Source organism: Carcharodon carcharias, chromosome 31 (genome assembly GCF_017639515.1).
Source record: "Carcharodon carcharias isolate sCarCar2 chromosome 31, sCarCar2.pri, whole genome shotgun sequence".
Classification (NCBI taxonomy): domain Eukaryota; kingdom Metazoa; phylum Chordata; class Chondrichthyes; order Lamniformes; family Lamnidae; genus Carcharodon; species Carcharodon carcharias.
Genome location: NC_054497.1, coordinates 10098819 through 10120574, shown reverse-complemented (window position 1 = coordinate 10120574; position 21756 = coordinate 10098819). Strand labels below are relative to the sequence as shown.

Here is a 21756-nt window from a genome sequence, read left to right as displayed (position 1 = left end):
ACGCATTGATACAGAGGGTGGGGTGAGCTGTGTGAAGAGGCGCGGCGGCCATTTTGTTTTTTTTCTCGCTGCTCCGGCGCGCGCGAGGGGCCGGCTCCGCTGGTTAAGCTAGTTAGAGTAATAGTTAGCGAGTTAATCCGGTGGGGGGGGTGGGGGTTGGAGGAGGTGGTGGTGGTGGTGGTGGTGGTGGTGGGGGGGGCGGCGGTTGGGAGGGGGTTTTTGTTTTGCTGTTGTTGTTGATCCCGGCCCGGCTTCGCCATGACCCAGTTCCTGCCGCCCAACCTGCTGGCGCTGTTCGCGCCGCGGGACCCGGTGCCCTACCTGCCGCCGCTCGAGAAGCTGCCGCATGAGAAACACCACAACCAGCCTTATTCCGGCATCGCCGGCTTCGTCAGGGAGTTCGAGGTGAGAGAGGGTGGCGGCGGTGGGGGTGGGGGGTGGTAAAGGAAGTAGGCCTCAAGTGAAGCCCCATGTGGCTCCGTTTTGGAGAGGGTTGGGCTGTTTTTGGGGGAGGGGTGGTGGTGATGGTGCAGGGGTGAGTGAGGTGGGTTTGAGGGACTCGGCGGGGGGTGGGTGGAGGAGGCTGTGAGTTTGAGGGACACCGGGGGTTGGGGCTGAGGTGGGTTTGAGGGACTCGGGGTAGGGGGCTGAGGTGGGTTTGAGGGACTCGGGGGTCTGAGGTGGGTTTGAGGGACTTGGGTGGGGGCGACTGAGGTGGGTTTCAGGGACGCAAGGTTGGGAGATGGGTGAGGAGGGTTTGAGGGACTGGGGAGCTGAGGTGGGTTTGAGGGACTGTGGTCTGAAGTGGGTTTGAGGGACGCAAGGTTGGGAGATGGGTGAGGAGGGTTTGAGGGACTGGGGAGCTGAGGTGGGTTTGAGGGACTGGGGGCTGAGGTGGGCTTGAGGGACTCGGGGGGGTGGGGGTGGTGTGGCGTGTTTGAGGGGCTTGGGAAGGGGGTTTGAGGGACATGAGGTTGGGGGATGGGTGAGGTGGGTTTGAGGGACAGGGTGGATGGGGGGGGTTTGAGGGACTCGGGGGAGGTGGGTGCGGGGAGGAGGTTGGAGGACTCGGGCGTGGTGAGGAAGGAGGTTGGGGGGCTTGGAGGGTCTTGGGTGAGAGAGGGTGGTTGAGGGGAGGGGGATTGTTGAGTGGGTTGAAGGACTCGGGGGGTGGGGGGGGGGTTGGTGGTTGAGAGAGGATCAGTTAAGGGACTCTGGGTTGATGAAGGTGGGCGGAAGGGGGGTTAGAGGGACGTGACGTTGGAGTGGGTAAGAGGGGTATGAGAAACGTGGGGGGAAGGGGCTGGATGAGGGGGTTGGAGGGAGGGAGAGTGGGGGTTTGGGGCATGAGGGAGGGATGTGATTGGGTGAAGGAGAGTGAGGTTTGGGGGTGTTAATGGGGGAAATGGGAGAGGGAGGTACGGGTTTGAGGTGGGTGTGTGAAGGACTGGCTTGTCTCTTGTCGGGATAGAGGGAGTGGGGGCAATCTTGGAGGGTTGATGTTAATGAATTTTCGGGGATGGAGCGAAGATTTGTTAGGCAGTGCCCCTGACCTCCCCTGCTTAACCTATATATAACCCATGTCTTTTCCTCACCCCTCATTCTCGTTTTGCAGCAACTTGTAATCATTTGGACCTTCTCTGTTGAATTTTCTCTGTTCCAAGGTTTCCCATTCTATCTATTCATCCATCCAGTCTGCTGAAATCAAGACTTGATGCAATATTCTGTTCCTTATCAATTATTGCAGATGCACGTGTTCATAAAACCTTTAGAAAAGTCCTTAACTTGAAATATTAACTCTGCATTGATATTTTTAATATTGTTTTAATGCCTTTATATTCAACGATTCCCAATGGAGGTTGCACCTGAAAGAAGCTAATGGTATCATGAAGGACCTGTAACCACTCTCATCCCCATTTGTTCTGGGGATGGGCATTAATTAGGCCAGATTAATTTCCTTTGTGACTTTCATATTTGTACAGTGAATAAATAACTTATTTATAGATCATAATTTTGAGACTTTGCGGCATCTAAAGTAAACTGTGGCTCATTGAGAAAGGTAGGAACCTGGGAAATGAGGCAGCCCACCTGTACATAGAAAAGATAAATCATCAGTTAGGCTGTTTATGACGTCGACCAGGACATAGAGACCTCAAAACTACACACATCACATTTTGGGAAAGTATCTGTGTATTGAAGTCTGGAATGCCTGACAATTCTTGTAGATATGCTCAAGTCCTATTTGGTATTAACCTGCAATTATATTGGTGCTCTGCTGTTTCACAGGAATCATTAATTCTCATATGTAATTATGTCACAGTCTGGTCATAGTGTTGCTTATATTCTGCAGCATACTGCCAAATAGGCATTATGCAATGTGTTCACACTATAGTTCCTAACTTAACTGGCCTCTGTCCAGGGAAAGTGAATATCAGCTAGCCTCCTGGATTTAATAAGGTAGGATCCTGCATGGGTGGTTATGAATTTTTAATTGCAGCCTTTTTCTGCTGTGTAGGACCCCAGAGATGCCCCGCCTCCAACTAGAGCCGAGACGCGGGAGGAGCGCATGGAAAGAAAGGTGAGAAATCTATGCCAGATGTACAATGCGGGATTAAGTATAGTAGGACGGGGTGATGTCAGAAAATATCTTTGCTGTAATACTTTGAGGGCCTTTGTTGCTATTTTTCTTTCATTGAAAAGTTATTTTGTTTGTTTACTTTCTGAATATGGATCCATGAAGCTCTAAGCTTTTCAGCACTTTGTTGAAGTTGCCATTATCTGCATGGCCAGTCAGAACATTCAGTGCATGTGATTTTGTTACAGGGTTTTCACTGAGTCTGACCCTTTTCCCAAGTACAGTGTATGCATCAACTTTTCAGTAGTAGTCACTGGATAGATGTTTATCTTCCCTTCCTGCTGCTATCTGAAGCCACCTGGCTGTTGTTTAACACAAATCGGTTAATTCAACATACAATAAAAGTTTTACCTACCATTGTAATCTTAGTGGTACGCCGGGTGGTCACCTCAGTTCTTACTATCGGGGAGCTATTGACTTTTCTTATTCCAAATATTATCAAGTTCAGTTGGAGAATGTAAGATGTTGGAAGTCCTCATAGGTATATTCTACTTCTGGGATTCCTATGGATTACCCAGTCAGTGGTTCTGCTTATTACCTGGTGATTCTGCTGATTTTCTCCTGTGTGATGCAAGACATTGTGATTTTCCTCTTGCAGAGGCGTGAAAAGATCGAGAGAAGACAGCAGGAAGTTGAAAATGAGCTTAAGATGTGTAAGTTTACCAGAGGGCGTGTGGAATTGAATCTTGTACCTAATTAAAACCGAGGCTGACAAGGTGTATAATGACAATGGGTATTTAACTTAGGGAGTTTGATCCTTTCTGCACCTGTCATCTCCGTACAAACTTTTTAGAAGGGGGTTGCTTAATTAGAGCTGTCTTTCCGCTCCTGGGAATGCACTCTAATTTTCACATACTTTAAAGCAAAGCAAAATTATGCAATTATTGATGGGTTGCAGATACTTTTGGCCAAGTAAACTAAAAGGTGGCAATAGCATATTAAGAGAGTTTTGCTTGTCATCTTATGTTATGCTCCAGAAAATAAGTAAGTTTAATATATGAATAGTTGAACTTGGATGTTGTGATCAACAACTTGCATTTATATGATAAAAGCACTTCATAGGCATATTACCAAACAATATTTGCCATTGAGCTGCAAAAGATATTTGGACAGGTGACCGAAAGATTGGTCAAAGAGGTATGTTATATAGGAGGATAGAGATATATGGAGGGAATTCCAGAGCTAATGAAGCAAATGCCAATTGTGATTCTGCAGCAGTTTACATTTTTTTCTGGTCTACAGGGGATCCTCACAATGATCCAAATGCACAGGGTGATGCTTTCAAGACACTCTTTGTTGCCAGGGTGGTAAGTTTTCAGTTTGTTTTTAGCTTTCCAATGAGGGAAAAAGAAATGTATTAGAAAATGGATACCAATTTAGTGGGCTGCTAGTTCTGATTACCTTTTAGCCAGTGTGTATGGACAGATGTATCACTTCAATAGCCCATGTTCTGCAGCTTGAAACCCACTTACTATTCTCCCTGTTGCTGTGTAGTTTTTGTTCAAAATATCCTGAGGTGTGTGCACCACCGACTCCAAAGGGAGAAGAGAAATATTGCAGGGGAGAAAAGAAATCCACTTGGGTTATGTGATCATCTGCATGTGTTGTGCATGTAACTGAGGAGTGTTTTGCTCCATATGTTAAGAGGGTCATCCAACTACCTTGGGAGATTTTAAGTTCCAAAAACTGTTATGAAACAAGTCACAAGCAGAGGCATATTTACAAGGCAACAGTTTTTGGTAGAATTATAACTGCAAATTTCCACTTACTGTTTATATTATAATACAGTGAAAAAGACAGTTATCTCAGATTTTATTTTTTCATGCCAACAGGATGGTGGATGTTAAACCTCCATTTCCTTGTCATTTAATTTTTTTAAAAGCCTAGTTTTGGTGGCTTGTTATTGGCCCCCCAGGACCAGTTGCATTTGAGTTAACTATTTTATCCTTAAGAAAAACTGTTATAAGATCTTGGCTAATTATCGAGTGTTGGATATGATATTCTTAAGATTGAGTTACTGTTTTATTCTTAAGGTAAAGCCTTGCATATTGAACAAGAAAGAGTTGATCTTGGGTGCTGAATTTGGGTTGTTGGGAGACATGTAGCAAGATAGCTGCCAGACTGAGACAAGTGGAGGAGTAGAGGCTGAACTACTTTGGTGGACTGACTACTGATTTTCTTATATGAATCTATAATCAGCTGTAACTTGGTCATTGGAAATAACATACTTTTCTGAACCACTTGTGATCAGTTTGAGTTTTTTGTTGTGTGTAAATGGTTGACTCTTGTTTCCTCTTCACTACAGAACTATGATACAACAGAATCCAAGCTGAGGCGTGAATTTGAGGTTTATGGCCCCATCAAAAGAGTAAGCATCCCATAATATGAGTTTGTTTCAAATTATGGTACCAGTGCTGAATAATAGAACGCTAATCCCGTGGTCTTCTTAAATCTGCATATGTCCTGACAGCCAAGAGTGGGACGAGACCTCAGAACAGGATAGAAGCACAGCACATAAGTAAATAAATTCTTGCTGGAACAAACTTAATCCTGCCTGGGGGTGGAGCTTTCAAATAAATCCATCATCACTTGACTCCTAGTTAGTGAGCAGAAAACGAAAAGGTTCTTGTAGTAAAACTGGAAATAGTATCTGTAAAGGGTACTGTAAAGAGAAAAGGTGTAAAACCAGTATGTTCTCAATACTCAGCAGGCCATACAGCGTCTGTGGAGAGAGAAACAATTAACTTCAGGTTGGTGACCTTTCAAATCAAGGTCAAAGGAACCTGCTTGATTGTCACCCCATCCACCTCCTTAAACATTCATTCCATCCATCACTGATGCAGTGGCAGCAGTGTGTACCATCTATAAGATGCAATGCAGCAAGTCACCAAGGCTCCTTCGATAGCACCTTCAAAACCCTTGAACTCTACCATTTAGAAGGACAAGGGCAGCAAATGCATGGGCACACCACAACCTGCAAGTTTCCCTGCAAGCCACACACTGTCCTGACTTGGAACTGTATTACTATTCCTTCATTTTAGCAGGATCAAAATCCAGAACCCTCTTCCTAACAGCACCGTGGATGTACCTACACCACATGGACTGCAGCGATTCAAATAGGAATTGGAAAGATACTCAGTTTAGCAGGCAGTGAAGGGTGGAGCTGTGGAAAATGATTGGTTTGGGATCTGGATGATCAAGTGCACTGTGGTTTTTGTTAATCTAAGTAATCAATTGTTTTGTATTATGTGACTTCTTGTTCGGTCCTTGATGTGCTGTTTTGCATTCTTTCCCTTTTCTCAAGATCTACATGGTGTATAATAAACGGACCGGAAAGCCCCGTGGTTACGCTTTCATCGAATATGAGCATGAGCGAGACATGCATTGTAAGTGATTTGTGTGTTTGTGGGGTGGGAGAGGTTTTGAATGGCTAATAGTTTCAGCTCAGGAGCTCCCATATGTAGAACATGCTATTGCGTAGCTTGCTGGGCACAGACTTGAGCCTCTGATTTCTTTACACAGCAAGTGTTTTCTCTGGATCAAAATTTGTATACGCTGGGATCTGCTCCAGATTGGGCTTCTGTTCTGAAAAGATTCTGCATGGGAAGCCATTACTTTGGTTATGATCATCCCAAATAGATACAGAGCAGCCTTTCAAATTCATTTTTTGTGTGTCAACCCACATGTACCAAATAAGCCTTCAGGACTGTATTTGGAAGTTTCCTGGAATCAAATGGGAGGAAACATGGACAACTCACCAAGCTTTTAACTCAATCCAGTACATCCAGCTATGTAATTATCCTTGATTTAAAAGGCTTTGGGTACCTTAGTGTAGCTTTTTTTTGCAGTATTTGTGCCTGATCCTTATTTCAAACAAGTTTTTTTTTAAATCAGCTTTGTGTTGTCTTCAGATAGGATTGCACACTGACAGGGTGGCAGGAAGTGAACTTTAAAGTTGGAGTGAGCCTGGCATCCTTTGAGCTTAGGGTACTCATTGTGTAAACTACTGACCTGGCTGAGGGGGTGAATCCATAGCAAGTGAGTTTGAGTGACAGGTATTCCTGGTATTCTCAATTTTCATATTGGGGTTTGACTGTCTTAAATATAAATAGAATTATCCACAGACGTTAAAGTCAACATTGACTTTGCATTGATTGAAGGGTTTGACTAATTTCATTAAGCAGTCTTCAGTCTCCAAACTCACCTGTATATGAGCTACTTTGGGGTGAACAACTGGTAACTATTGAGTAACCACAGTATCAACCATCAGATCAGCCCCGCCAAAACAATGTCTTGATATGGTGAGCATCACTTTGTATCGAGTTATTAGTGATGAACATTGTCTTGTGTTTAATGGGCCCATTGAAACCCATACGAAGCCAGAGACAAAACACATTTTGCATAGTATAGGATTATGGAACTGACCAGTAAAACTGTTGTTTAGTTCCCTAGGTAAACCAGAGAATATTGAGCTATGTCCTTTGGGCCTTTTCTGGTTAGTAACCAACAAAAACCCCAAAAGCTTTCACGGCAGTAGAATATTTAAGCCTAAACCATTTGATTTCCACATCCTAATTATTTATCCTATAGGAGTCATCTGTAAATGAGCAGGAAGTTCTGTCTTGATAGGGAGAGAAAATCTGGTTGGAACTTCCCTTCTCCCTGGATATTTAAAATTTATCCACAGAAGAAGGCGTGAATCAGTCAGTCACTGCATTTTGTGACAGCAGTTCACAACCACTCGATCACCTAAAGAACACACTGCTGAAAGGTCACCCTTAGAAGGTTGGGAGGAGAGTTCTATAATGGATGAATACAGCTGAAACCTGATATACATACATTATTGTCAAGACATATGGCTGAAATCTGGGTTTACACTTAATTTAGCACTTGCATTGGGAATAACAATTAATCTTGCCAGTTATTGGGAATAACAATCTTGCCAGTTATGCTTGGACTCATTATTGTTTATCAAGTTTCAATTGTATTTACTCCAACGTACATTGTTTTAGAACTGGTGTTGCTGATGGTCTGTAGGGGGTTATTTCAGTGTTATTACTGTATAATGATGGACACATGGTGTGGTAAGTATATTACAGCTTTCAGTATCTTGAAAGTGTTACGGGTAGTGTATTAAAATGTTAATGATTTATATTTGACTATCACTATCATTATTGAGGACTTGCTTCACAGCTCCTGCTTAATCACTGAAGGTTAGTTTAATTTTATATTCATATTGAGCAGCTGGAATCAAGTCCTCACTTTTATTAATGCATATTTTTTCATCATATTCAGGATGGGTGCAGACACTGCTTGATGCTAGTGCAGACTGCTGAACATAAATCTTGAAGGCATGGGTCACTATAGCCCTGTGGTTTCCCATTTTTGAAGTGATTCTGGGAATCTAGTACCTGGCTGCCCTAAAATGCAGTGTAAAATTGCATTGGGTTGACATTGGGGAAGTTTGTAAGAATATTCCCTTCTATTTTGTGCTCACTGCACTGTTGCAGCTTTTCTTCCCTGGTGGAATGGGTTTGAGCCCATTAACCTTCTCAAGCGAAACAGTAATGCCAGGAAATTTTTTTTCTTTTGTTTAATTGAGGATGTGCTATGTACTTTTCCTCAATCATTCCAGGTGTTCAAGTCTTCTCCACCTTAACTTCACTGTCAGAAATGATCTGAGTGGAGAGCAAAGACTGATGAGTGCAGTTCCATGCTGCCAATTAATGCTTATGACAAATTTTTAACAGTGCGGGGCATGAGTCTTTTCTTTTATTTTAAAAAAAGAGACTTTTTGCGTCATTGGGCCCTTTTCACGACTGAAAAGGTTTTGAGAAACCTCCCCTCTGTACATTTTTTTTTAATTGCAATTTTGCAATGGATAACACTTGCACCGAAAACTATTGGCTGTCTTCCTTGATTAAAGTGCCAGGTTTTTCAAACAATCAGAAGCTTCTTTTGAATTCCATTCAGTATAACTTGGGTTAAGCAGCCACCTTCTCTTTCAAGTTTCAATTTCAGACCATTCTCCTTCAGACTGACCATAACCGTCTTTAATACATAGTCAGCATTTCAAACTTGTGTTCTGACTGTGTGATATTTTCGTTGTCTTGTAATTATGCTGAGTCTGCCTATGCTTCAAAAAAATTGTGCAGGAATTTGGTTCCTTCAGGGTTGACTGCGTAGCACAGGTTTTACTGCATTGGAGAGCTTTTCCAACATGAAGTTTAAAAACAATTAAATTCTGACCTGTTTGGTTCTTAAATGAGGATGAAACCATCTTGTGAAAAGGGCCTCACTGTTTGTGTGGTATTTTTTAATAGTTTGTTTGTAATTTGTACACTACGTTTGCAAGCTGGGGTATATTAATTCTATGTTATTTCTATTGTCACTGCAGCCACCATTCTGATGGCAAATGCCACTGCTGGCTTGCAGCTGATGCTAATGCTCCCCTTACATCTCATTGTATGGTTGGTATATGGGTTTGTATGATGGGTAAGAACTCACAATACATCACCACAGTGAGAGGAGAGAGTGATTAAAATACAGAATGTAGATCCAATGGATTTACTGAGTGCAGTTAAAGTGCAGAAAGGTGAGGCTACACAAAACACAATAGATGTGATACAGAAAAACAAACTTGAGTGCTTGGAGGAAGGAAGGGTCTTTGCTACAAAGCTGTTAGGGCTTAGAACCCTGGGGTAAAGAAACTCAGTGGCCTTGTCTCTTATTCCTGTCTTTGGGATCTGCACCTACAAAGACTGTCAATTTAAAAAGTTGATGCTTTGCAATTGAGTGAAAAATTAGCACAGCAGAGTGGGAATTCTGATTTGAGAGGTCTTGGTTCAAACTGATCGGTCTATTGCTTGGATTTGAAGTATAATGAATATTTAGCTAATGACTGAGAGAGTAAATCTGCTGAGAATCCCCTTTTCTCCCCTTTCTCTTTCCTTCCCATGTAATAGCTAGCTCAGTGGTGAGATATGATTTGATCTTGTTGTTTATCCTAACAGACAACTAGCCAAGCATCCGTTAACTCTTACAGTTGCTTTTTCTTCACCGTAGTCAGTAATGAATTGCTTCAGTGTTGTCCCATAGCTGCTGCTTTCTTTGTTTGATGCTTCTAGTGGGAGAGGGTTTGCACCTGGTAGCAAGAGGGATGACATTTGCAGACTGGCTCTTCATTGGGGTGTTCCTTTTGGGCAATATATGGAGATAACCATATTTCTACCTGAAAGATGGTTTGGGATAGCTTCTGAAACTTGTAAGAGATAAGATAGCGTAGTACTAGAAACCATTTGTATAAAGACTCTTATTTGTTTCAGAAAAAAAGATTCTCCACACAAATGGACTTTTCTTCTTTCTATTAACGGTCCTTTAAATGATGCATGTACGAACGCATTGTCGGGCACTATAAGTGCATCTGTTAGCTGGTGCTGTCTGATACTGGAGTTAAGTTCTTGGATATGTCCCTAATTCTAAGGAGTAATGATGATTACTGAACAGGTGCATTAACATATTTTAGTCTTCAGACTAATCCAGAAAAGTTAGAACTGACGACCCTGGCATTGGATTTAATTTTCCTGTGTGCACTATTAGAGTCCCTGGAGATTGCTAGTATTGGACATGGGATTCTAAAAAGTACTTCATGGCAATTTTAACGTGAATGAAAAATAAATATTTGCATTGTCAAATGTAGGTCATGCTATAAGGAGGAGAGACTCTGGAGATATTTGAAGTCAGGTTTAGTCTTTAGGCTTGGAGTATAGTATGCCATGAGTAATTTAGGATGTCTTTTTGTGAGGTTTATGGAAACTTAGTTGCTTGTGAGTGGGCAAAGCAAAATATGCAGACCCTAGAGGCAGTCATGATCAGGTCACTGTACTTCTGCACCCCTGGAATGACTGAAGTAGAGTAACTTTTGTTTCAAAAATATTATCTACTTAATATAAAGCTCTTGCTTTACTTTTCTCTGGAAGGCATTTGCAGTGTGTATATGGGGGGAGGTAGTTGTTTGATATTGGGCTAGAATAAGGCTTTTTTAATTTGCAGTCATATCTTGCAGTTAGCCCACTTAACTGTGCACGCACATACTTAATACTGTGTGCTTAGTTAACGTCCCCAGTGTCCTGCTTTTCCTGCTGGTTTTATTACTAAGGAGTGAGAGATTTAAGCATTGCTAAGCTTAAAGGCTTTGGAGCAGCTGTTGAGTATTAGGGAGGTGGAAGAAGAGAAAAGAAGTAGGAAAATCAAATTGCAAAAAATGCAATTGCATAGTTACCCACCAGATTTTTAATGCAGAGAGTTATAAGATTTAATGAGCCCCTCTAATTTCCTGAGCTGAAAGTCTAGAGCTTTTGCAATGCGGGTGGAGCATAAAGATTAAACAGTAACCCTAGGAATAACTGCAGCTTGTTTTCTGAAGCAATTTGTTAGTTTTAACTGCAGTTGTGCAGTGATCTGTCTAACCAAAACTCGTTATTTTTACTGATTCTCTCATTGGCTTCTTAAGTAAATTGTCACATTTTAACATATTTACATTAAAAAAGCTTGTCTTGCTTGGATTTCCAATTACGGTATTAATTTCTAGCCTATCTTCAAAACATGCTTCAGATATCACTGTAAACCTTCAGTACTCTAAATTGAGCAGGTTGCAGTAAAATCTTGTAGAGTTGTGCTACATCTATTCTAACCATAGATGAAACATTTATTAAATCAAAATATGAAGAATAGCACTAAATTGAATGTAGGTTACATTTCTGTAGCTTTCATAACCAGCAGCATAAACTAAAAGCACAAACACCTGAGAAACTTGCTGCTCTTGATTTCATTCCTCCTTGGACACATCATGTAAAGTTAACTAACACTAAAAAGGAAAAGATCATGATTTCAATGCAGGTCAGACTATTTTGCACTTGGGCACAGCCTAGGAAAGAGATGCCATAGTACTCCAATGCTATGAAGTTATGAGCGAGTATGATTACCCCGTCCCTGCCTGCTGGTCCTAGATTTTTTACCTGTGGTTTTTTTTTGAACAATTTAGTTGCCACACTGACTCAAATACTTCTGACTGAAGTAGCCATTTTTCAACATTATTTTTTTCCTTTTCTTCCACTTTCTCTCATTGCAACTCCTATTGAACTCTACCCAAATACCGGCACACATGTGACAGACTAAATGGCTGCATCATTCCAGGATTCAAAGTAGGAAAGTCTGATTAAACTAGTTGGTGTTTAGGGCAGCACCAGTGTAAATTTAATGGGCCTGGTGGCTGGTATCTGTGCTGCAATGTTCTTTGATTCTCTGGACACTAATGCCTTCCCCTTTTATATTCAAAGTAAATTGTAATGTAAAGTGTAATGCCGTTTGGCACTCAGCTGAAAACAGGCTTAAGTCAAAAGTAAGGCCAGCTTTAGCAAGTGTCACCAGGAGATGGATAAACTTGTTAGCTTGTATCCCTCTTGACCCTGAGCATTTCCTGATAGGTGACACATCAGTGGCATGGAAAGGATTAATGTTGGGTTTGAGGTTCATTTATATGCCACCTTTCCAGGAATTGACCTACCCGCATCTTTTTTAACTAGTTAGGCAAACGTAGCTGGCAATTTCAGCTTAAGTGAACTCTGCACTTTCCTTAGGAACTTTAAGGGGCTTTCAACAAAAGGGGCTTGCTGGAAGAGGGATAGTTGGGGTTAAATTTGTAGATCGTACATGGCAGAAGAGAGGACGTGCATAATTAGTGCAGAGGTCTGAGAATATTAGGAGTTTAGGAAAATGAAACATAAGCTGAAATGTAGAAGCTGCAGTAATGACACTTCTAGTGTTACTCCCATAAGGCTAAAATCATAATATTCTCAACCTTTTATATATTGGCTAAAGTCACTAAAGTATCTTTACATTTTTGCAGATTTTACAATCTGTGCATTATAAACACAATTTGGAAGTTCTAGTCATGTACATTAATATTTTTGAATTCATGATTGTCAGAATTGTTAAATTGGATAAAATTCTCCATCAAATATATGGACCTCTCTCAAAACAATTTGACCCACTTCTCTCATAACCAACCCTTAATGCTGAGAAAAACCATCTGAAATTTAAACATTGCTGGCTTAGTTACAAGCAGTCTAAGTGACATCACATCAGTAACATACCAGCCATTTTCATACCACATTTTGGAGCTGCAACATCACCTTTGGTTGGCCTATTTTTTTTTTTAAATTTTGCACTCTGGGTGCTATCTTGATTTCTGTCTAGGTTAAAGATGATTTTCTGTTTTTCCCCTCCTTCCGCTTGTGGACTTTCAGTTTGTTGTTAAAGACCACGTTTGAGGAATCCACAATGGACCATATTTCTGGGAAGTTGGTCAATAAAATGTGCTTTGGTTCACACTGTCGAGTAATGTGGCTATTGGCGCTGCAGTGGGAACTTTTTTTTTTAAAAAAAAAAGCATTTTTTAAATCCTGAACTCTTTTTCATTCTTTCACTGTCACATCTTGTATTCACATTTTTTAATAATCTGTAGGATTTCAATAAAGGGATTCTGCAGCTCAGTGCCCATTCATATACACTTAAAACATTTCCAAAGAAAAATGTTAAAATGCAAAGAGCCTTTTTAAAAACAAAAGCTGCTCAAAAAAAAATCGTGCTCATCGAGTAAATTTGAGCCAGGTAAGCTGATGTGAAGGGATTCCCAGTCTACATCGTGGAGCCTTTGATACTCCAAGCAAATGGAAGCTTGCGAGAACAGAGAAGCAATGCTGGATTGGTAAAACAGGGTATTTTAATTACATTGGTAAAACGTGGTAAAAGTATTTTTTTATTTTAAAAAAATACACAAGGGATTGTCTGACTTGTGTTGAATTTTTCATACTTAACTTGAATGTTCAAAGAATACCTAGTTTTAAAGAGGGATTCTCACCATCTTGCTCCTTGATTTGGGAGAAAGCTCAACATTTGGGGAAACTTTTGTTTTTATTGGGTAATTACTCAGGTAACTAGAAGTAAATTTGATGGCTGACTGCAGTGGAGAGGTTAATTAACATGTAAAGTGGAAATGCCATACAAATTTTGGATTGCCTGTTGTAGGCTACCACCTGGTTCCCTGAAATCACCTGAATCTCATCTCCAAACAAGTTGGTTATCTATGTCAGTGAAACTGTCTCTTCACTTGGATAAGAAAGCACATGGGAGAAGGAAAGAAGGATGCTCATGTTACGTTTTGACTCTAGAAGGGGTCTTGATAGTGAGATCCTCTCTTTAAAGAAATGTTATTATCCAAGCTGCAATATCTTTTGGCAGCATTTTTTGTGCTAATGTTTCTAGCCTTTACATGCAATCTGCATTTCCCTCTCTGATCAGACTGGATCACTAAAAATTGTGGCACATTTGTCCACTTCTTTGTGTATTTAGTCGACTTGAGTCTTCACCCGAGCACGTTTATCTTGACAGTACTGTTGCTGGCAGGTGTTTGGTTCACTTTCAAGAGGTGTGGCATAAACAGAGCAGTCTCCAGAGTTCTGACTGCATTGCAGTCTGGATATTTGTGAGCCTTAGACTGTTGAATTAGATGATTCATCAAAGATATGCAGCCAGCCCTCTGCGTCTGGGCAAGTATGCGGACAGACTACGCTTAAATTAAATAATAAAATTTAGGAATACCACAGAATGTGAGGTTTACGTACTTGAAAAAGAAATATAAGGTTGTTAAATTTTATTTGCACGTGGGCCAAATAACTCCAAGTATGATCTTCTCTAAAGATAATTGACCTTGTACGAATGCAAATCCAAGTTGGAAAAATTGGCTTTTGAGGGGAGTGATGGTCCCAACTAGGGTAAATGGTAAAGTGGCTCACAGAGGAGTCTCCATTTGAGCAATCTCCCAGGACCCAATTGATTATAATGTAAAAATGCCTTTAATTTCTTTCACTTCCAGTGATTTTTAGAGCTTTGGGAAGTTTAGTTGCCTGTAAGGGATTATGTACTCTTGTGACCTGATGAAAAGTTACAGGGTAAAGGGTCCTGGAGTTGAGCAACTGGGCAGATATTTCCTACATCATCCTAGGTGTGTCACTACTCATCTTGAAATTTAGTAATATTGTTTACCTGGCATGTGTTAGTCAGCTCTGCTCTGTTGCAAGTTGAAAATTAAACAAAGTTTCCTTTAAGTGCTGGCCTTAAGTATTATGCAAATGTAGTATTTCTGCAGGTTCCGAGTTCTTCCAGATCATGTATCGTGTGAGTACAGTGATGATGTAAAACTTCGAAAATCCAACAGATGCTGAAATTCAGCTGTTTCTATTTTTATATTTGCAGTCTCCTGGTTAGTAGGTTGGTTACCTTTGTGAGTGCAGTTTTAGTTATAACATGTTGCTGCACAAAAAGATGAGCATGTTCTGGATTGCGTTTGGCCTTTTTGGTGCCACTGATATCTTGAGCCATGTTTTTATTCAGTTGCCAACGTTAAGTGCTGAGAGGACAAGACACTTACTAAGTATATGGCAGAAAAATTAAATATAGCATTGAAAAGTGATTAAAAGTCTTGTACAAAGGATTCTGTGGTAAGAGAAAGCCAAAATGTCATTTTCAATTTTCTGTGTGTGGGGATTCGGCTCTGTAGAAGTTGGTGTTCTTTGGACATTCAAATTGCAGTGATTTCACAGAGTAAATTTGAAAGAAGGAAAAAGCCACAAGTCAGACATTTTTCTCTGATACCGTTTTTTAAACCTAAGTAAATATATTATCTTTTGAATATGCTTGTTAAAGTAATCAAACGCCCGATGTAGAAAATACTTAAAACCAAATCGCTGCTGAAAGCAGGTAAGGTGCAGTAAGTAAAGGGTAAATCCTCAGCAGCAGAAAGTTACAAACAGTGGAAGTCGAAACACTGAACATTGTACCATCTGTTGGCAAGATAGCGCGTCCCGATTTTCATGAGTGCAGGGGGCTAAAGTGCAGTTTTTGTAAGTAAACGTACAGGTAAAATCTCTTTTCTTTTGTTAGTGGTGCTGTGTAGTGCTTATATCGACTTTTTATTTTTCCTCTTCGTCCCTCCTCCTCCAGTTCCTGTTTTTAATCCATTTTTCTTTCTCCCTGGTGGTGTATAGCGGATGGAAAACAATTTTAAAAAATTAAAGCAGGATCTTGTAACCCTGGTCAAAATGGCCCTGTTTTAGTGTGACTGAAACATAGTCTCATTGTTCCGTTAGATATGAGTGATGCAATGAATGAAAATGCTGATCTAGGCCACAAAAAATACAAAATTGGTATTTTTACTTCAATCCTGAATTTGCGCTAATTCTGCAGAGGGCAGCGATTAAGTATCCTTTTTCATAAAGACCATAGTATTTAAACAATTCAGTAATTAAATAATAACATAGCCCTGGAGAACAGGGGGCTGGTTAGTTTGAAAGCAAAACTTAGCCAGCTCAACTAAAAAAAAGTGGGAGAGACTGGTTTGAAGATGTTGCATGGTGTTTTTTTTTCTTGTCAATTGTCTTGAGATTGAGTCAATGATAATGGCTCTAGGCAAGGACTATTTGAGTTAGGGATTTATGTAGCGTTTAACAGCCTTCCATTTCAACAAGGTGATTGAATGTTCCCTGCCCCCTTTAAAAAAAATTGTTTGCCCGTTTGGAAAGTGCCCTTTCCTGTTCCATCAGTTTGCTTGCACAGTGGTCAGTTCCTGTTTGAAACCAAAAGTGCACCTGTGCTGTACTTGCAATCCTACGTTGGGTCATAGTCTAGCTTTAAATGGCCAGAGTTGCTGAACATATTGTAGGATCTAAAACTTTCCCCATTTAACTCTTGGCCTGGTCTGTAGCTTACACTGTCAATTTGGGGTAGACAAGTTCTGTTTAATCTGCACCCTTCAGTTAGTCAGTCCTGAATTAAAAGCACTGTCTCTCTGTTAATGATTTCTTCAGTTGAGTGCCCTGACACTCCTGTGGTTTAATAACCTTACACCTGGGCGCTGTACAAGGGTTTTCAACCATAGGTGCCCTATTTTCGGTTGCTTTCAGAATTGGCTTGGTTTCCATTTTCTGTTGTAAGGCAACCAGTGATGGTTTTTATTCTGGTGCTTTTTGGGGCCTAAATTCCCCCTGAATCTAGTAGAACTTGGTTGATTAAAGCGAGTGTGTGTGATGAGTGTTTGAGTAATGGATTCAATTAACAATTGCTCTAATAGATTTTTTTTTCCCTTTCCAGGATTAGATCTCAATGGTTCAGTGTTGTACACTAGCTGGGGTTGGCTCTTCCCTTTTCCAATGAAACAAATTCTTGCAAAATTACACAATTTCAAAGTTCTTAATTGTGAAGTCTAGAAACAGATTGTCCTAAGTTAGAAGAGCAAAAAGGCAGTTTCCCAGAATGCAGTGTTGTATTGGGAAAATGAGGAGCTAGCCCTGGTCTTTGCATTTCATTTAACAGCCTGCTTCCAAATGTTGAAGGAGGAAGGGCGAGGGGGGGGCAGTAGGGGGAGGGTAAAAACAGAACTTTTTTTTCCTAAAGGTTTTGTTTCTGCATGAAAAGTTAATTGTATATTTTTCCTTTAAAAAGGGGAGGGACTGGGTGGGGCTTTGCCATGTTCAATCCCACTGACTTTTAGTTGCTATTCTGGGCACACTCTGTTGCAGCTGCATACAAACACGCAGATGGTAAGAAGATTGATGGGAGGAGAGTTCTGGTTGATGTGGAGAGAGGCCGTACTGTGAAAGGATGGCGCCCAAGGAGGCTGGGTAAGATTGTTTTGCTTTTGTTCATTCAGCGGGTGTGGCTATTGTTGGAGAGACCAGCAATTATTGCCCATCCTGAACTGCCCTTGTGAAGGTAAGCAATGGGCTGCTGCCTTGAATCATTACAATCCGTGTGGTGTAAGCACTCCCACAGTGCTGTTAGGTAGAATGTTCCAGGATTTTGAACAAATCCAATTCAGGATGATGCATGATTTAGATAGAAATTTACAGGTAGTGATGGTCTTATGTATTTGCTGCCCTGTTCTTTTAGGTGGTAAAGGTTGTGGGTTTAGAAGTTGTTGTTAAAGAAGCCTAGGTGGGTTCATGCAGTGCATCTGAAAGATGATACACACTGAAGCCATGGTGCATCAGTGGTGGAGGGAGCAAATGTTTAAGGTTATAATGGGGCACCAATATGTGGTGGAAAGACTTTGGATAGTCAGGAGGCTAGTTACTCTCCACAGAATACCCAGCCTTTGGCCTGTTCTTTTAGCCACAGTATTTATGTGGCTAGTCCAGTAAAGTTTCTGGTCAATCATGACACCCAGGATGTTGATGGAGGGGGATTCAGCATTGATAATGTTGAATATCAAGGTGTGGTAGTTAGACTCTCTTGCTGGAGATGCTCATTGCCTGGCACTTGCATGATGCAAATGTGACTGATTAGAGCTCCTCTGCGTATATCAGGGTTATTGCAACATTCAGTTTGAAATTGAAGATCAGTGCGGATATCTGGTAAGTCCCAGATCGATCTGGAATGTTATGGCTCTATATTATTATCAAAACTTAGTGATTACCTGGTGGGTGCCTGTACCTACCTAACTAGCAAGAGCCACACGTGCAGACCTGTATAACCAGAGGAGTTACATTATGCAATGATCTCTGCATAGTGAGAGGTTTGAATCCCATCTTAGTGTTGGAAGCAGACATGGGACCGATTACAACTGTACCTGGTGTCTGGTAAGTAAACTTTCCTCCTTGGATACCAAATGTAGTTATCCATTTCGCTGCTGTTATTGTTTAGGGAAATGGCTGTTTTGTGCAGAGCAAGGTCTCTAGTCACTGCCTTTCAGGTACAACTATATTTTTTAAGTGCTCAAACATTTCAGTTGTGAATAAGCAGAGTACAAACATAGATTCTTTCTGCCTAACTTAGACTCTTAACTGATCACAAAGTCTGAACAATGGACTTGAAACTGTAAGTATTTTTGCTGAGTGGACTTAAATAAGCAGGCTCCTTCTACCCCTCTCTTTCATTTTTTACACGTACAGTAAATAATCAGTAATTTACGGTTTATTTTGACCGGAGACACTTGTGTTCAATAACTAACACAAGTCTTGATGGGTCTGTAGTAAAGTGCTCCTGTCAATGGATGGGCAGTCTTACCTGGCTCCAGCTGAACCTCTGTAGAGGTCACCAATAGAGTAGACTACAAATCACCACTTATGGGCACAATGTCCTGCGTATAGACCCATTGTAGCTGAAGTGTGGCCTGATTTCAGTTTTTTAAAGACACCCCTCTCAAAAAGTCAGAATGAGGGAACGTTTTAAGTTTTACAGTGTGGAACCTGAGCCGCCTTTTTGATTTGATTAAGCTGATAGGAAGTAGCGGTGATGTCCCAGATCTGATTGCACTGGATCCTGTGCTGCTAACTTAGGAAGATCTGTTGCTTTCTGTTGCAGGTGGTGGACTTGGGGGCACTCGCAGAGGTGGTGCGGATGTTAATATCAAACATTCAGGTCGTGATGATGCTCCACGATATGACGAGAGGTGAGAAGCATAGAGGTGCAATTACTGACATACTAAGTGAACAAACCTGCCTTAAGATTTCTGTGTGCGCCAAACTAGAGACGTTGCACTGGATTGCTTTAGTGATCTCCAGTATGACTGTCAATTGTGTTCAGTGAACTTGAGGTGTGGTTGTGAATGTGACCAACTTCCACTTGTGTGAGGTTTAGTGATATTTTGGAAAATGTACTATATCAGTAGGCACCATATTTGATTTGTTCTTTTCGACTCATAACATTGTAGCTGCCTTTGGTTTTTCTGCTGCACTTAACTCAGGTGTGCTTTACTTTACTTGGGGCAAGCCATTTGTTTATTTTGACATGAGGGTGGGAAAGGATGAATGGCACTGCGCATCTTTTCCTACTCGAGAAAGTGAGCAAGCTTTTTAGACAAGTGCTGCTGCTTTGAAACCTAGCACCAAAAAGTCTGTGGCCAATGTTTGCATTGTTAAAATTGAGAATTTACTGCATAAAGGGCTGGATCTGCAAACTGAATGCTAACTTTGAGAGTTTTTGGTGTTGGAGAAGGAAGAGAAACAAACTGACAGCTACCTCTTTTGTGCTCCAGTGGAGACTCTCAATCTGCAAGTGCTGACCTCATCATTTTTGGTTGTGGTGCTTACTGCAACTCTTGAGAGTCACTATTTAGAGTTATTCTCCCTGTACATTGTTCAGCTCCAATAAGGAATGGTAGGAGTACTATGCAGATGGTAATAGTGGCAAATACTATAGAAAATAGCCATACCATACTGAACTGAGCCTGTAATTCAGAACAATTCAAAAGCCAGCTGTTTGAAATTAACAGTAGTCCTATAGATTAAAAACTGCCTTAAAACTTAAGCTTTCCTTTTTGGTTGCCCTCTACTCTGCAATTACTTAGAAGTTCATTTAGTGTCTCCAGTTATCAATAAATGTGTTATATAAATAGTTTAGCCCTCATGTGGTGCTATTCCTTGGCTCAGTAAATAATTGTACCTCACTGAGCTGTCCCATTACAAGGAAATGCTAAGTGGCAAAACAAGATTCTGAATTCATGTCACAGGAATCTTCTACAATAGTTTTGTTTGATTTATTTCTGAATCTGATGTATTATGGGGGCAGATAGGGAAGTGAAGTTGAGGCCACAGTTGGATCAGCATGATCTTAATGATTGACGAAGCACGTTCCTATTTCTCACGTTAATTTCAATTTTCTCCCCCAGGGACCGGGATCGTGAGCGAGACCGGGATCGCCGTGAATGCAGTGAGCGTAGTCGTGAAAGGGACAAGGAACGTGAGCGGCGCAGAAGCCGTTCCAGGGAGCGGCGCCGCCCTCGATCACGTAGCCGAGAAAAGGAAGAAAGGAAAGCACGTAGCAGCCGTGAGCGAAGTAGAGAGAAGGATAAGGACAAGGATCGGGATCGCAAGCGGCGCAGCCGCAGTCGCGATCGTAAGAGAGAGCGAGACCGTGACAGGGATAAGGATAAGAAGGAAGAACGTACAGATGTAGACCAGCCTGAGGCAGGTGACGGACCTCACAATGATGCACAGGCAGTCGACATAGCCATTGAACCCATTGAGTCTAAACCCGAAACGGAGGAGAAGAATAGAGAACGGGGAGATAGGGATAGAGAACGGGAACGAGACAAAGATAGAGATAAGGATAGAGATAGAGACCGGGATCGGGACCGTAGACGAAGCCACCGAGACAGGGACAAGGATAGAGACCGGGACAGGAGGAGAGATAGGGAACGGGACCGTGATAGAGATCACAAGCGAGACAGAGACAGGGACCGGGATAGAGACAGGAATAAGGAATCTGACAAACTGCAGGATAATGGGGTTCCAGAGCAACTTGAGGAAACCAGTCAGGACATGTACATGGATCAGGAATCGATGCAATCTGGAGATGGATTCATGATGGCTGAAAATGGTTATCAAATGGAGCCACCCACGGAGGGTTACTGAAAAGGCCTGTGTTCAAAGTGGACTTTTGCAATTGGACCAATATTTTCATTTTCCCTGTTTTCTTGACAGAAATCGCAACCTTATTTTGTTTGTTGGTTTTAAGCTGTAGTGAAGGAAGTTTTCAGCACGGGGTACTCGTTGCTTTTTCTTAAGGTGGGTAAGTTTTAGTGACTGTATCATAGCAGGTTTGGAATCCTCTTGAGCCTTGTGAAATTCGGTTGGTAAATGTTATTAATTTGTTTTTATGGTCTAATACACAATAAACCCTGTTTTAAAGCCATCCGATTCAACTGTGTACTCTTATGTACAGGTGTCCATCAGTGAGATGTTGGCTTGGGTGAACATATGCCGCATTGTGCACCTGTGATTACATCAGGTACTCAGTTGCTTCTAGTGAGTATAAGACCCTTAATGGAGAAAGAGGCTCTCGTTGCTATGTGCTGTAATAAATCTACATTGCAGTTTTTTGAAGGTAATGGATCAGAGGGCAAAATTAGCAATTTTGGTGGAAAGATATCTACATCAGCCTTTAAACAGTCTGATTAGAATTTAAAACAATAAACCTTTAAATGTGTCACTGGTGCTTGACGTGTCTCCTTTTGTGGTCTTGCATTTCTGTCATCTGTTGCACTTCAAAATTAATGCCGTGTA

The 21756-nt window shown here is 41.3% G+C and overlaps 1 protein-coding gene across 1 annotated transcript; it reads left to right on the top strand.

The window, feature by feature from the left end:
- Positions 1-203: 203 nt before the first annotated feature.
- snrnp70 (small nuclear ribonucleoprotein 70 (U1)) lies at positions 204-21682 on the top strand. Its single transcript, XM_041177482.1, has 9 exons — positions 204-405; positions 2516-2578; positions 3234-3288; positions 3878-3942; positions 4941-5003; positions 5940-6021; positions 17272-17373; positions 19055-19142; positions 20361-21682. Exons 1-9 carry the CDS (start codon positions 259-261, stop codon positions 21103-21105), a joined length of 1410 nt encoding a protein of 469 aa, XP_041033416.1. The 5' UTR covers positions 204-258; the 3' UTR covers positions 21106-21682.
- Positions 21683-21756: the final 74 nt, after the last annotated feature.